Here is a 15,825-nt window from a genome sequence, read left to right on the forward strand (position 1 = left end):
GAAAAATAATGATAAATATGCAGGATGTGGCAAGAAAGAAAATGTCAAAGATATATAGAATTGTAAACACATATAAACCTGAAAGGATAAGACAGGAATGGAGTCTTAAAGGAATATTGGGAAATGAAGGAAACATGATACATATTTACAGATTAAGGAAAGCGTTATTTATTTATCTTCAGAATATTCAATTAAAAACAGAATTTGATGGATGTAAAGTAATGTTGCTACACTCGTGTACAGTAGGTGGCGGTATGGACCTTAAAGATGCTGGCGATCCGCCATAAAACACAGAAGAAGAAGAACACCTGACGTTGTACTTTGAAAGGTCAGACCGGAAGTTTGGAGGTGGCCGTGGCTGCGGGCCACGGTTCGGGTCTTGGTGAGGCAGTAAACCAGACCGGACCGAACCGGACCTGGTTCTGCGAGGATGGAGATGTTCAGCAAGCTGAGCGGCATGCTGCTGAACGCGCTGGAGACGGTGAGACAGCGGAAGCTGGCATTACGTGCTTCCTGTGGTCAGTAAAAAGTTAAATACTCGAACAGAGACGGAAGACAGGACAGGAGGACAGGGACACAACCTGTCCCTGTCTCTGTCTGCCTCCCCCGGTCTTTGTACAAGATCTTAGCTGCGGTTTTTTTCTGGGAATGTAAGGAATGTAGCTGGAAGGTAACTGCTGCTAATGCTAACTGTTTACCTGGAACTGAGCATGCGCAGTGGTTCAAGTTTATTAGTCCATCTGAAATGAGTTTATCCGTTGATTTCTAAGGGAACTAATGAACAGACGCCATCCCGGGTTTATATCTATAAGCCGGGGTGAGTTTTGTTTTAGAGATTAAGTTTACAAAAATATCATAAATATGTTGCTGCCCCCTAGAGGGGAGACGATCAATCGCTCCATCTGGAGTTGCATTAAAATCTCCTCCATAGATAAATCAGCGGAATATTTTATTTTCCATTGTTTTAACGTCACTCCGAGGTCAGCTAATGCTTTAAGAATAGCATTAGCTGTGTCCTCCTAAACACTAACTGTAGCTCACTCCGCCGTCTTTGGACGTCCACGGATAATAATAAGATATCTGAGGCTAAAAAGTGTCTAGATTAAAACATGTTCATCTGGAGAAAACTTGAAATGAATCATGAAAAATCAGAATGTCATTTACTTTGAGCTGTCGACACAGTCCAGTCTTGTGTTTCTCCTGTCTTGAAATACATTTCAGGTCTCTGTAATTAGATTTATGACCAGTCAGAACAGAATTTAAATTGATGCTAATTATTATTAAATCAGTTGATATTTCTTATAACTTCATGAATCTCAATGTTTTCCAGAGGGAGCCGACCGCCGACCTGCTGGACTCCTTCATCGATCACTGGAGATCCATTACTAACTACTATATCCAGACCACAGGTGAGCAGCCTCACCTGCAGCCTCTCCTGTAGCCTCACCTGTAGCCTCTCCTGTAGCCTCACCTGTAGCCTCACCTGTAGCCTCACCTGTAGCCTCACCTGTAGCCTCTCCTGTAGCCTCACCTGCAGCCTCTCCTGTAGCCTCACCTGTAGCCTCACCTGCAGCCTCACCTGTAGCCTCACCTGCAGCCTCACCTGTAGCCTCACCTGTAGCCTCTCCTTCAGCCTCACCTGTAGCCTCTCCTGCAGCCTCACCTGTAGCCTCACCTGTAGCCTCACCTGCAGCCTCTCCTGTAGCCTCACCTGCAGCCTCACCTGTAGCCTCACCTGTAGCCTCACCTGCAGCCTCACCTGCAGCCTCACCTGCAGCCTCACCTGCAGCCTCACCTGTAGCCTCACCTGTAGCCTCTCCTTCAGCCTCACCTGCAGCCTCACCTGTAGCCTCACCTGCAGCCTCACCTGCAGCCTCACCTGCAGCCTCACCTGTAGCCTCACCTGCAGCCTCACCTGTAGCCTCACCTGCAGCCTCACCTGTAGCCTCTGTAGCCTCTCCTTCAGCCTCACCTGTAGCCTCTCCTGTAGCCTCACCTGCAGCCTCACCTGTAGCCTCACCTGCAGCCTCACCTGCAGCCTCACCTGCAGCCTCACCTGCAGCCTCACCTGTAGCCTCACCTGCAGCCTCACCTGCAGCCTCACCTGCAGCCTCACCTGCAGCCTCACCTGTAGCCTCACCTGTAGCCTCACCTGCAGCCTCACCTGTAGCCTCACCTGTAGCCTCACCTGTAGCCTCACCTGCAGCCTCACCTGCAGCCTCACCTGCAGCCTCACCTGTAGCCTCACCTGCAGCCTCACCTGTAGCCTCACCTGCAGCCTCACCTGTAGCCTCACCTGTAGCCTCTCCTGCAGCCTCACCTGTAGCCTCTCCTGTAGCCTCACCTGTAGCCTCACCTGCAGCCTCACCTGCAGCCTCACCTGTAGCCTCACCTGTAGCCTCTCCTGTAGCCTCACCTGCAGCCTCACCTGCAGCCTCACCTGTAGCCTCACCTGTAGCCTCTCCTGTAGCCTCTCCTGCAGCCTCACCTGTAGCCTCACCTGTAGCCTCTCCTGTAGCCTCTCCTGTAGCCTCACCTGTAGCCTCACCTGCAGCCTCACCTGTAGCCTCACCTGTAGCCTCACCTGCAGCCTCACCTGTAGCCTCACCTGTAGCCTCACCTGCAGCCTCACCTGCAGCCTCACCTGCAGCCTCACCTGCAGCCTCACCTGTAGCCTCACCTGCAGCCTCACCTGTAGCCTCACCTGCAGCCTCACCTGCAGCCTCACCTGCAGCCTCACCTGCAGCCTCACCTGTAGCCTCACCTGTAGCCTCACCTGCAGCCTCACCTGCAGCCTCACCTGCAGCCTCACCTGTAGCCTCTCCTGTAGCCTCACCTGTAGCCTCTCCTGTAGCCTCACCTGTAGCCTCACCTGCAGCCTCACCTGCAGCCTCACCTGTAGCCTCACCTCCTGACTCTGTGTGTGCAGATGACAGCCGTCCCGCCTCTCAGACCGACATCCCGTGGCGTCTCAGGCAGATGACCGACATCCTGGTGTATGAGGAGAAGCAGCAGGTGACTAGCTCCACCCACACACCGGTAACCATGGCAATGAAGCTGTCTGACCTCAGTGGGCGTCGCCTTGATTTCCTTCAGTCCTGCGGCAGTCCCATCCTGGTCCGGTCCTGGTCCCAGCTCGAGCACGGTTCTGGTCCGGTCTCACTGCCTGTCTGCTTCTCCAGGAGGAACCGGGTCGCTGCCTGGAGTTCCTGCTGCAGAACCGGCTGCTGGAGACGCTCTGCACCTTGGGGAAGGCTCAGGTAGGCTCACCTGGTCCTTCCGCGTCCAGCCAGAACTAGAACCTGCGGCCGGATCTCACGCTCTTCCTCTTCCTCAGTACCCTCCAGGGATGAGCCAGCAGGTGCTGCTCTTTTTCTCCAGGCTGTTGTCTCAGATGCAGAAGTCTCTGCTGCAGCTGGTGCCCGTCCGCACACCTGTACAGGTGAGCAGGTGATCTACCTGTGAACGCCCTCGTTCTGGGGCTGGAGCCGGTGGGCGGGGCCAGCTACCTTGGGGAGCTGGCCCCACATGACTTTCTGTTTGTGTTCTGCCCACAGAAGCTGATTGGCCTCTGTGCTCTTCCTGGTTCCTGCACTGAGAAGGAAGAAGCTCAGTTTTTATTGGCTATTTGCTCCAGAGTGTCACGGGATCCACAGATGCTCAGATATATCCTGCAGGTGAGTAGCTCATTACATCACTTCCTGTCAATGGGTTATTACATCACATCTTGATGTTGCTGTTTCCAGGCCCCAGATGCAGCCAGCAGCCAATCAGAAGCCTCTGCCTCCAGTGCCGTCCAATCAGAGCGTGGGCTGCTGTGGGTTCTGCTGCAGCTCAGCAGCAGCAAGGTGGGTTAGCGGTTCTGTTGGACCTACCGGTGAAACTGCTCAGGTCCACTGCATGTTCTCCCTGTGCATGGTGGGTTCTCTGGGTTCTCTGGGTTCTCTGGGTTGACCTGTACAGGTGACCCCGCCTCTAGCACCAGGACCCTCCAGACTCCGATGGGATGAAAGAAAACAAATGGATAATGATAATATTAATCATGGACCTGCTGTCTTTGATCACCATGGTTACCAATCAGGGACATGCAGACGCAGTCCTAATGTCCTCTGTCTGTGTCCTCCAGAATTCTGTGGTGCGTCTCAAAGCCTGTGAGGGATTGCTGCAGCTGGCGTCCCTCCTGGGTGTTGCTCCTCCAGGTCCTCCAGGGGAGCTGCAAGCCGCTGCAACCCAGCTTGGGCAGCTGCTGGCTGGGCGGCTGCAGGAGCTCTACTCCCTTCTGCCTCTGGAGGAGATACAGGTTGCTGAGCTCAGGAGCTGGCCCCGCCCCTCGTGGAGGTAGACACCGCTTGGTTGGCTCTCTGGTTGCCATGGAACATTGCCTCCATTCTGACCCTTGTGTGTCGTCAGATCAGAGTCAGCAGATCACATGACCCGTTTCCTCACCTGGTTCGACTTCCTGGATGAGCTAACGGCCAACGCTCCTCAGGTATGTTACAAGATAGTCGGGTACGAAAGTAGTACTCGAGTACTACTAATATAGTAGCACTCGAGTACTAGAAATATTGGAGTACGACTATACTAGTACTATACTAGTACTACTAGTATAGTAGTACTACTATACTAGTAGTACTACTATACTAGTAGTACTACTAGTATAGTAGTACTACTATACTAGTAGTACTACTATACTAGTAGTACTACTAGTAGTACTACTAGTATAGTAGTACTAGTACTATACTAGTACTACTATACTAGTAGTACTAGTATACTAGTACTACTAGTATACTAGTACTACTAGTATACTAGTACTACTAGTATACTAGTAGTACTACTAGTATAGTAGTACTACTATACTAGTAGTACTAGTATAGTACTAGTATAGTAGTACTAGTAGTACTACTAGTATCCTAGTACTAGTAGTACTAGTAGTACTAGTACTACTAGTAGTACTACTAGTAGTACTAGTACTACTAGTACTAGTAGTTCTACTAGTACTACTACTAGTAGTACTAGTACTAGTAGTACTAGTAGTACTATACTAGTAGTACTACTAGTAGTACTACTATACTAGTAGTACTACTAGTAGTACTACTATACTAGTACTACTAGTATAGTAGTACTACTATACTAGTAGTACTAGTAGAGCAGTAGTACTAGAGTACGACTATACTAGTTCAAGAGTAGTACCACTCACGTCGCTGATTGGATGTCCAGGCGCTGTCCCAGCAGGTGTCCCACTGCGTCCTCCAGCGGTGGCTCATGGAGACTCTTCGTCCTCAGCTGCTGAATGCGTACGCTCTTCTCCTCTTTCTACTTGTTTTCACCTGAGGGGGCGGAGCCTAATGTCCAGGTGTGTGTTGTGCAGGTGTGAGCTAAGTGTCCTGGCGTCCACCTCCATCCTCTGCTGCGCCATCAGACAGGTCCGGTCTCCCTCTCTGCTGGACCAGCTTCTGGACTTTCTGCTGAAGACGCCTTCCATGCTGCAGCTGCTTCTGCGGCGCTGCGACCACGCCTCCGACCAGGTGAGGCTGCAGAACACGCCCACAAAGCCCCTCACCTGGCCACGGCGGCCCACCCAGTGTCTGTGTCCTCAGATCAGCGTGGCGTCTCTGTCTCTGGTGGACGAACTTCTACAGAAGCCTCGCAGGGACGTCCTGGACACGCTGGTGCTCGGCTTCCTGCAGAGCCGCCGTTACCTGTCCTCACCTGCGGGGGGCGCCGAGGACCGGCAGCCCGTTAGCGATGGCAGCGATGACGGCCGGTATGTCCGGCGGCAGGATGCGCCACGGGCGAAGGGCCGTCCTCCCTCTGACGACTGTCTCCTGTCCTGACTGTCTCTCGTCCCTCAGAGACCCGGAAGACGACCCGTTCTTCTCTGACGGTTTCCCTGACGACCACCTTCCTCCTCGTCTTCATCAGCCTGCTGCTGGCTCCGCTGCTGACATCATCAACAGGTAACAGACCGATCGGCTTGAGACCGCCCGGGCCCGGACTGAACTCTCTCTTATGTTCCCAGTTTCCTGGGCCTGGTTCCGGTCCAGGTGCGGTCGGCCCACCTGCTGCAGGACGGAGGCTACGAGGCGTACGTCCTGGACGCGCGCTCCTTGGTAAGAGACTCCTCCAGGTGGGGTTGTCACGGTTACCTGTTTACCTGGGATCTGTAGAGCAGGGGTCACCGACCTTTTTGAGACTGGGAGCAACTTCACGGGTACAGAGCAACACGAAGGGCGCTTGTTTGATGCAGTCTTTATATATATATATATATATAATATGTAAAATTCCCTTCTCACCCACCGCGGGTGGTTCTTATCCTCTGAGCTCGGGTCCTCTACCAGAGGATATATAGATCTATATATATAGATCTATATATCCTCTACCAGAGGCCTGGGAGCTTGAGGGTCCTGCAGTATCTTGGCTGTGCCAAGGACTGCTGCACATTTCTGGACTGAGATGTCTGATGTTGTTCCTGGGATCTGTTGTAGCCACTGCTCCAGTTTGGGGGTTACTGCCCCGAGGGCCCCGATGACCACAGGCACCACTGTGGTCTTCACCTTCCAGGCCCTCTCCAGTTCTTCCCTGAGGCCCTGGTATTTCTCCAGTTTCTCGTGCTCCTTTTTCCTGATGTTGCAATCACTTGGTATTGCTACATCTACCACAACGGCTTTCCTCTGTTGTTTATCCACTACGACAATGTCTGGTTGGTTCGCCATTACCATTTTGTCTGTCTGGATCTGGAAGTCCCACAGGATCTTAGCTCTGGCTTTCTCCACCTCCTTTGGGGGTGTTTCCCACTTTGATCTCGGGGTTTCCAGTCCATATTCTGCACAGATGTTTCTGTACACTATGCCTGCCACTTGGTTATGTCGCTCCATGTACGCTTTCCCTGCCAGTATCTTGCTCCCTGCTGTGATGTGCTGGACTGTCTCAGGGGCCTCCTTGCACAACCTACACCTTGGGTCTTGTCTGGTGTGGTAGATCTGGGCCTCTATTGCTCTGGTGTTTAGGGCCTGTTCCTGGGCGGCCAGGATGAGGGCCTCTGTGCTGTCCTTGAGTCCAGCTTTTTCCAGCCATTGGTAGGATTTACTGATATCAGCCACTTGGGTTATTTGCTGGTGGTACATCCCATGTAGGGGCTTGTCCTCCCATGATGGTATCTCTGGCACCTCAACCTCCGTTCCCTGTTGTCTGAGACATTCACTGAGCACATTGTCTGTGGAGGCTTTGTCCCTGATTTATTTATGGATCTTAGTTGTTTCGTCCTGGACAGTGGTTCTCACACTCACTAGTCCTCTGCCTCCTTCCTTGCGGCTCGTGTACAGTCTCAGGGTGCTGGATTTGGGGTGGAACCCTCCATGCATGGTTAGTAGCTTTCTAGTCTTAATATCTGTGGCTTTTATCTCCTCCTTTGGCCAGCTGATTATTCCAGCAGGGTATCTGATTACTGGCAAGCCATAGCTGTTTATCGCACGGATTTTGTTCTTGCCATTGAGCTGGCTTCTCAGGACTTGCCTTATTCGTTGGAGGTATTTAGCTGTGGCTCCTTTCCTTGTGGCCTCATCGAGGTTGCCATTTGCTTGTGGTATACCTAGGTACTTGTAACTGTCCTCTATGTCTGCTATTGTTCCTTGTGGGAGTGAGACTCCTTCTGTGTGGATGACCTTCCCCCTCTTTGTGATCAGCCGACCACATTTCTCTAGTCCGAATGACATCCCAATGACCGTGCTGTAGATCCTGGTGGTGTGGATCAGTGAGTCGATGTCTCGCTCACTCTTGGCGTACAGCTTGATGTCATCCATGTAGAGAAGGTGACTGATGTTGGCCCCATTTTTGAGTCGGTATCCGTAGCCAGTCTTGTTGATAACTTGGCTGAGGGGGTTCAGGCCTATGCAGAACAGTAGCGGGGACAGAGCATCTCCTTGGTATATGCCACATTTGATGGACACTTGTGCAAGTGGTTTGCAGTTGGCTTCAAGCGTGGTTTTCCACAGCTTCATCGAGTTTGCAATGAAGGCTCTCAGAATCCTGTTGATGTTATACATCTCTAAGCATTCAATGATCCAAGTATGCGGCATTGAGTCATAGGTTTTCTTGTAATCGATCCAAGCCATGCACAGGTTGGTGTGTCGGGTTTTGCAGTCTCGAGGAGTTGGTGTTTGGCTCCTCTGGTATTTACACCGATACCCTTCTGTGCCGTGCTCATGTGTTTATCCATGTGTTTGCTTATCTTGGCCGCTATGATGCCTGACATGCCAGGCAGGTTATTGGTCGGTAGTTGGGTGGGACTGGACCCTTTGATGGATCCTTCTGGATTAGGATTGTCCGCCCTTCAGTTAACCATTCAGGGTGAGTCCCACTTTGTAGCAGCTGGTTCGTTTGGGCTGCCAGTCGCTCATGGAGAGCAGTGAGTTTCTTTAGCCAGTAGGCATGGATCATGTCAGGCCCTGGTGCTGTCCAGTTTTTCAAGACTCTTTCTTGAACATCTGTCACAGTGATGGTTACCAGGGCTTGCTCAGGGAGGTTGCTGTGGTCCTCTCGTAGAGAGATCAACCACTGTGCATTGCTGTTGTGGGACGCCTCCCTTTCCCATATGCCTTTCCAGTATTGTTCAGCCTTGGTGGGTCTGCTCTGTTGTTATTACCCTGCCATTGAGAGTACACCTTAGCTGGTTGAGTGGAGAAGAGCCGGTTAATCCTTCTGGATTCATTCTCCCTTGTGTATCTCTTTAGGCGGCTGGCCAAGGCTTGGAGCCTCTGTTTGGCAGTTTCAAGTGCTTCAGGTATGGGCATCTGCCTGTACTTTCTGGGTACTGGTCTTTTCATTGCACCCTTGTGGAGCTCTGACAGTTGGCTCACTTCCCTCCTTGTTACCTTGATTTTAGCCTCTAACCGTCTTTTCCATGGTGGGTATTGGGTCTCATGGTTGCTCTTATAGCCAAGTATCTCAAGGATCACTGATGCTGAGTTGTAGATCAGCTCATTGGTTTCTGTTATGGTGTTGGTAGGGATCGTTCTCAATGCTGCATTCACATTCTCAATGAGACTTTCTGATGGTACTTCACTCAGCCGTTGTAATTGGCGCCGGGGAGGCCTGGTTGTCATTCGGGTCATGATTCTCTCTCTCAGGTCAGCAGCTGTCTCGTTCAGCTCTGTTTCGCTCATTGGGGCCGTGTATCCCCCTTGTAGTTAAGTCCTCACAGTCCTGACATCCGGGTTCCTCCCTTTTGCCGTAGCATTTGTGTTGTATCTCGTCAATCTCAAGTTGTGATAGCAGTTGCCGTTTGCGGATGTTGGAACACTGAGCTACTAGTTGTTTAGCGCTTAGTGTTGACTGGGGATGTCGAAGTAACCATTCCTTCCCCAGTCTTTGCATGTAACCCCTCTGACTAGGGTTACTTGAGTAGTAGCATTCCAACAGATCCACATTTTCATCTCTCACCCATTTCCGTCTTGTTCCAGTAGCCCATTTTTCATCAAGGTGCTCTGGTTCCCCAACACCTGACGCAGACCTTGTTTGGCCGGGCGACGTCTGAGCCGGCATGTTACGCAACTTAGTATCTCTCATGGTATGAGGTAGGCAGTAGCTTGAAGGGTCTTGCCTAAGGACCCAGACTGGATTCGAACCCTGCCCTCTCGGGTGATATACTGATGCCTTATGTATTGAGCTATCCAGGGAAGAACTGGGGAGGGCCTGGAAGGTGAGGACCACAGTGGTGCCTGTGGTCATCGGGGCCCTCGGGGCAGTAACCCCCAAACTGGAGCAGTGGCTACAACAGATCCCAGGAACAACATCAGACATCTCAGTCCAGAAATGTGCAGCAGTCCTTGGCACAGCCAAGATACTGCAGGACCCTCAAGCTCCCAGGCCTCTGGTAGAGGATATATAGATCTATATATATAGATCTATATATATAGATCTATATATATAGATCTATATATATAGATCTATATATAGATCTATATATCCTCTGGTAGAGGACCCGAGGATATATAGATCTATATATATAGATCTATATATATATATATCTATATATATAGATCTATATATAACCTCTGGTAGAGGACCCGAGGATATATAGATCTATATATAGATCTATATATATAGATCTATATTTATAGATCTATATATATAGATCTATATATATAGATCTATATATATAGATCTATATATATAGATCTATATATATATAGATCTATATATATAGATCTATATATAACCTCTGGTAGAGGACCCGAGGATATATAGATCTATATATATAGATCTATATATATAGATCTATATATATAGATCTATATATATAGATCTATATATATAGATCTATATATATAGATCTATATATATATAGATCTATATATAACCTCTGGTAGAGGACCCGAGGATATATAGATCTATATATAGATCTATATATATAGATCTATATATATAGATCTATATATATAGATCTATATATAACCTCTGGTAGAGGACCCGAGGATATATAGATCTATATATATAGATCTATATATATAGATCTATATATCCTCTGGTAGAGGACCCGAGGATATATAGATCTATATATATAGATCTATATATATAGATCTATATATATAGATCTATATATCCTCTGGTAGAGGATATATAGATCTATATATATAGATCTATATATATAGATCTATATATCCTCTGGTAGAGGACCAGAGGATATATAGATCTATATATATAGATCTATATAAACCTCTGGTAGAGGACCCGAGGATATATAGATCTATATATATAGATCTATATATATAGATATAGATCTATATATATAGATCTATATATAACCTCTGGTAGAGGACCCGAGCTCAGAGGATAAGAACAACCCGCGGTGGGTGAGAAGGGAATTTTTTTTCATAATACTGCCTGATCATATTAATGTCAGGACTACTCACAACAGTTATCAGTAATAATTCTATGGTTAATCGCTATTATGTGATCAGAAGTTTTTAGCTCACAGAGTTTTAAGGTTGATTCCCTTTTGGAGTTTTTCTCTGTGATTCTAAACTGGCCACAAGTGACTGAAATAAACCAAATCAAACTGATGGATTGTTGCAGTAACACCTGCAACAATTTTTTATTCAAATTTTCCTTTGAATAAAAAAGAAAAGAAGAGTTATAGTTTTATTATCTAACCATCTGTTCTATTAGCAAAATTGTGGAAAATAAAATATCTTTTGTGTCAAAACATATTAAACACACACAGCTGTCAGTCTGAGGGTTGAGGTGGGGAACCCAAAGCCTCAGTCTTATTGGTCAGTTTGCTTTTATTAATTTAACGGCTTTGTGTTTTTCTGCAAGCTAAAAATGAACGAGTTGGGTTTGAACCTCCCATTGCTCTACGTTCAGCCTGAGCTTCTGACAGTCTGCGCGGTTCTGGCGGGTCGCAGGTTTATTCGCTTTTTTTGTGGTTTTGCGAACTGAATAGCTGACGGGTCCCGCTGGCTGACACCAGCAGATGTGGAGAAAATAAAGGTCCAACACAAAACTATCACTGCACCTGATCTGCAAGAGCACAAGCACCTCTCCAATGCGCAAAAATCAGCACAAACCTGAACCAGGAGCAGCGGATTTTATCCAGACGATGCTAAATAATAAAGACATGGAAGCGAAGCCTCTCCAGAGGCTGTTGATTCCCAGGATCGGGTGTTGCGATGTGTGCTACAATAAGATGTTTTGACACAATTTATTTAATTTTTCTTCACAATTTTGTTAATAATAAATAGGGTTAAATAATAAAAACTCCAGAAGTTATTCTTTTCTTTCTTTACTTAAAGGAAAATGTCAAGGTATGCAGAGCGCAGCTGCAGGCGCTGCTGCGCGTATTTCTGAACATTAACAGCAGGAAAGAGTTTTATACGAAAAGCAATTTATTTTAAACATTTTTATCATTTCCCTCTTTTGAACTCTAAATATAAACTAACATCATTACTTCAATGTAAAAACATTTAATTCAATTATTTTTTGGTAGTGCTCCCTAATGATGATGCTATTTTTAGAAGTGGCTCCACGGGCGCCGGGTCCCTGCGGGCGCCGGGTCCCTGCGGGCGCCGGGTCCCTGCGGGCGCCGGGTCCCTGCGGGCGCCGGGTCCCTGCGGGCGCCGGGTCCCTGCGGGCGCCGGGTCCCTGCGGGCGCCGGGTCCCTGCGGGCGCCGGGTCCCTGCGGGCGCCGGGTCCCTGCGGGCGCCGGGTCCCTGCGGGCGCCGGGTCCCTGCGGGCGCCGGGTCCCTGCGGGCGCCGGGTCCCTGCGGGCGCCGGGTCCCTGCGGGCGCCGGGTCCCTGCGGGCGCCGGGTTGGTGACCCCTGCTGTAGAGTGTCTGACTTGGATCAGGCAACAAATACAAAGCAGAACCTTCTGACTGGTTCTGCTCTGCAGTCAGAACCAGGTACACCTTCAGGTGTGTTGCCCTGGTTACCCGTCAGGCTCAGCTCATCTGTGGCTCCTCCCCCTCTCAGGTAAGCCAGTGCCAGGCTCTCTCTCTCCAGTGGGCGTGGCCACAGACTACTTCTCCTCCCACCTGCTCCTCAGGTGAAGAATCAGACTTCTTCGAAGGCCCCCTGCTGAGATTCCTATTTGAACATCTGGGACGCATGTTGCAGCAGGTGGGCTCACCTGAGGTCTCTGCGCCGATCCTCATCAGAGCCCCGACTCACCTGTGCAGGTGTTGTGTGTTGGCAGCCGTACGAGTTGAACCTGCAACTGACGGCCGTCCTGTCCCGTCTGTGCGCCTTCAGCCACCCACTGCTGGACGAGTACCTGCTGGACCCGTTCGTCCACCTGTCCGCCGGTAGCCGCTCGCTGTTCGCCGTCCTGGTCAGGGTGAGTCCACCGGAGATCCGGAGGAACCGGAGCCGCCCTGACCGGCCGCTCTGACTCACCTGTGTCTGTCTCAGGTGGTGGGAGAGCTGATGGAGCGAATCCAGCAGGTAGCCGACCTGCCACAGCGCCTGCTGGACACCAGGAGACACCTGCTTGGACTACAATTGGACAGCAGGTAACTGTCTGCCACCTGACCCTAGCTGGACGGTCACCTGATGGTGACGTAGGAACCACCACAGACGAACAACTGAAAGTATTGCATGACTTATCATGAACGGCAAATCAAAGCAAAAGCACTAAGAGCAAATCGGTCTATAACCAGAAAATGGTTATAGACACGCTAACAAGTGGAGAGCTAGCAGTGTGCAGCATGCTAATAACAACTGACGAAAAAATATCAGTATCACCACACGATGAAACTTCCTTAACCCAACAATCGAAGAATCACCGACGATTAGTCCAACAAAGGAAACATGGGCGCCAGATGCAACCGCTAGCTGTACCAACAATAGCCCAATCATAGCCTCAGTACCTTATAGCATCATGAAATATTAATGTCCAGCAGCTACCTGGGCCCTTACAGCAATTCTAGTTCCCATGAAGCTGCGGGAGCCATGTTGCTCTGAGGCTACTGATTGGATCGCTCTTTGCCAGCCAGACTGGACCAGATTATTTCAGCAACATGCCCGTTCAAAGTGTTTTACGCCATAAAAAGAGCGACAACACGTACTGCCAATGATCCAAATCAGGTAAATGTACATGAAACGTGTTGATCCAGTTACAGGAACTCAGTGTTTCAGCAGGTTTTCACTTTTCTGGAAGTTTGTTCCAGATTAGGGGAGCATAGATGCCGATTGCTGCTGAGGTCCAACAGAACCAATGTTTTTTAAACATTAGGTTCAACTGGTACCAGCTGATCAGCTGGCTGATGATGTCACTCACCTGTCTGGTTTTGTGGGCGTGTCCTCAGACCGGAGCACCTGGCTCTGCTCCAGGGCGTCATCGTCCTGGAGGAGTTCTGCAAGGAGCTGGCGGCCATCGTCTTCGTCAAGATGTCTCTGGAGCAGAACCAGGACCGCTTTTGTTCAGGGCCCGGGTCAGCCGGACCGGAACCGGCTGAATGATCCTGATTGGACGCTCATCGGCACCTGCTCAGAAGTCCTGCCCACTCCTCCTGCAGCCAGCCAGTCAGAGCAGAGGAATTGGATGTTTTTCTCATTTCTTCCATCAGAGCCAGCTGAACCGATCACTATTGATCAGAACTGATCAGGACCTGTTTTAACATGATGAGTTTCACTTATTTTAGCTTCACAAAGTTCTGCTTTTAGCCAAAAATCAAACGGGAGACGAAGGATGGCTGGCGCGCTGCTCAGTCGGTTGCCAGTGTGACGGTGTGTTTCTTCATATCGGGGCAGAACGGATCAGAACTGTTGTGTTCAGGTTCTGGTGCTGTTCTCGTTGTGGTCAGTGGAGGCCGCTGTTGCTCATCCAGATGTTTCCTGTCATGTGACGCTATGGGAGCCTGGAGGGCCAATAAAAGAGTTTTCCTGAGTCTCTGTATTACTGTCCTCTGCCTGGGGGGTTCTGGCTCGGTCCGGTTCTGGCTCGGTCCGGTTCTGGATGGGGAGGCTTCTCGGTGTGAGAAGTAGAACTGAACGGCTGATCTTTAATTGGCTCAGAGCTCAGACACGTCGGACCGGTTCCGGCTCTGCAGTAGAACCTGGTGAGTAAAGGTCCAGAACAGCAGAACCTCCTGAAGCTGGTTCCAGAACCAGAACCTGTGGCTCCAGCTGGACCTGCAGAGGGAAACATGTCACTATGTTAGAAACATCAGGAGCGTCGACTGTAGAGAACGTGATGTCATTGTGATGTCATCTGTGACAGATGTCAGAAAGGTTCTCACACAGACTTGGAGGCTTTGGCTCCCAGAACCTTGGAAAACTTTGACTGGGCCACATCTTGAGTTCTTTGGATAATCATTCATGTAAAATATCGATGTGTAATTTTTGTCCTTATTTAGTATTAAAATATTCTCATAAAGCTCCAGAAAACATTTTAATTTCCAGTTTTGCTACGGAACCGCCCGCAAGCATGGGCGTAAACCCTGTGGGGCCAGAGGGGCCCTGGACCCCCTGGGGTTGGAAAAGCCCAGAACAAAATCATAAAACAAAGCTTTGTATTTCAACCATCGTTTTTTTTTTCCATTTCCACATTTTTATTGAAAACTCTTTTCCATACCAGTGTACATGCAGACTTTACAGGGTTTTTATTTATTTTTTTTAAACATCATCCAAGAGAAGCTGCACATACATCCTGTACACAACAAGTTGGCTGATATCAATATCACCCAATCTACCTATACACCTGCTGATGAAAATCAACAAGATGACAAAGAACAAAAAAATCTAAATTAGCTTTCCTTCTCCGTTCTTCTCTTCCAGGTCGTCACAATTTTAAATCTCACCAGAAGTGAACAGTAAGCAAACAGTAACTGCCTGAAGCTCCAAACCCACAAAAACAGTCTGATCTCCAAGCTCGAATAAAATCCCACCAATTTTTTCAATAATTCTTACATTTTCCAGATTCTAATCTGATGGAAAACTCAGCCTTTCCATGATATAAATATTATTTATGACGTCGACCTGATCTTCCCTTTTTGGAGCGTCAAACATTTCCTACTATTGGCTTTTTTTTTGTTGATCCTGTACATATTTATCAGCTGCTGTTGTTAACCTCCATCGCTGTTCCCATGTACAGAACCTCAGTTAGTGGAACATCCACCCCAGAACCGGGTCCATACGGTTCTTTAGATCCTGCCAACAGGCCGCATGGCAGTGAGCCGCTCCACTGACCCACTTTGCCTCCATCATCTCCAGGAAAGGGAACAAGATGTTCTCCACTGTTCCCACATCTCTCCTCCAGTTCTCCTGCCCACAGTTTGCATCTCAATTTTATCCATGTTGTTTTGCTTTTCTTCAAATTTTCCAATC

General features: G+C 49.0%; 1 protein-coding gene across 2 annotated transcripts; it reads left to right on the forward strand.

The window, feature by feature from the left end:
• Positions 1-218: 218 nt before the first annotated feature.
• On the forward strand, positions 219-14,387 carry LOC129366183 (FHF complex subunit HOOK interacting protein 2B-like). 2 transcript variants are annotated; one of them, XM_055039888.1, is made up of 18 exons: positions 219-481; positions 1,331-1,409; positions 2,930-3,015; positions 3,183-3,260; positions 3,338-3,442; positions 3,558-3,677; positions 3,747-3,848; positions 4,127-4,338; positions 4,411-4,489; positions 5,218-5,294; positions 5,369-5,525; positions 5,598-5,764; positions 5,853-5,957; positions 6,020-6,110; positions 12,472-12,618; positions 12,695-12,835; positions 12,910-13,010; positions 13,806-14,387. In XM_055039888.1, exons 1-18 carry the CDS (start codon positions 431-433, stop codon positions 13,957-13,959), a joined length of 2,052 nt encoding a protein of 683 aa, XP_054895863.1. In that variant the 5' UTR covers positions 219-430; the 3' UTR covers positions 13,960-14,387. The 2 variants fall into 2 exon arrangements, with proteins under 2 accessions (XP_054895863.1, XP_054895864.1); XM_055039889.1 differs by having other exon boundaries at positions 221-518.
• Positions 14,388-15,825: the final 1,438 nt, after the last annotated feature.

Source organism: Poeciliopsis prolifica, unplaced genomic scaffold (genome assembly GCF_027474105.1).
Source record: "Poeciliopsis prolifica strain line A6 unplaced genomic scaffold, Auburn_PproV2 SCAFFOLD014, whole genome shotgun sequence".
NCBI lineage: Eukaryota > Metazoa > Chordata > Actinopteri > Cyprinodontiformes > Poeciliidae > Poeciliopsis > Poeciliopsis prolifica.

What these genes read in the sequence shown, in the direction of transcription:
- LOC129366183 (XM_055039888.1), top strand. Translation starts at nt 431, where the DNA reads ATGGAGATGTTCAGCAAGCTGAGCGGCATGCTGCTGAACGCGCTGGAG. An exon ending in TGCTCAGATATATCCTGCAG is followed by an intron (nt 3,678 to 3,746) that starts GTGAGTAGCTCA and finishes TGCTGTTTCCAG; the next exon opens with GCCCCAGATGCAGCCAGCAG. An exon ending in CGTCCTCAGCTGCTGAATGC is followed by an intron (nt 5,295 to 5,368) that starts GTACGCTCTTCT and finishes TGTGTTGTGCAG; the next exon opens with GTGTGAGCTAAGTGTCCTGG.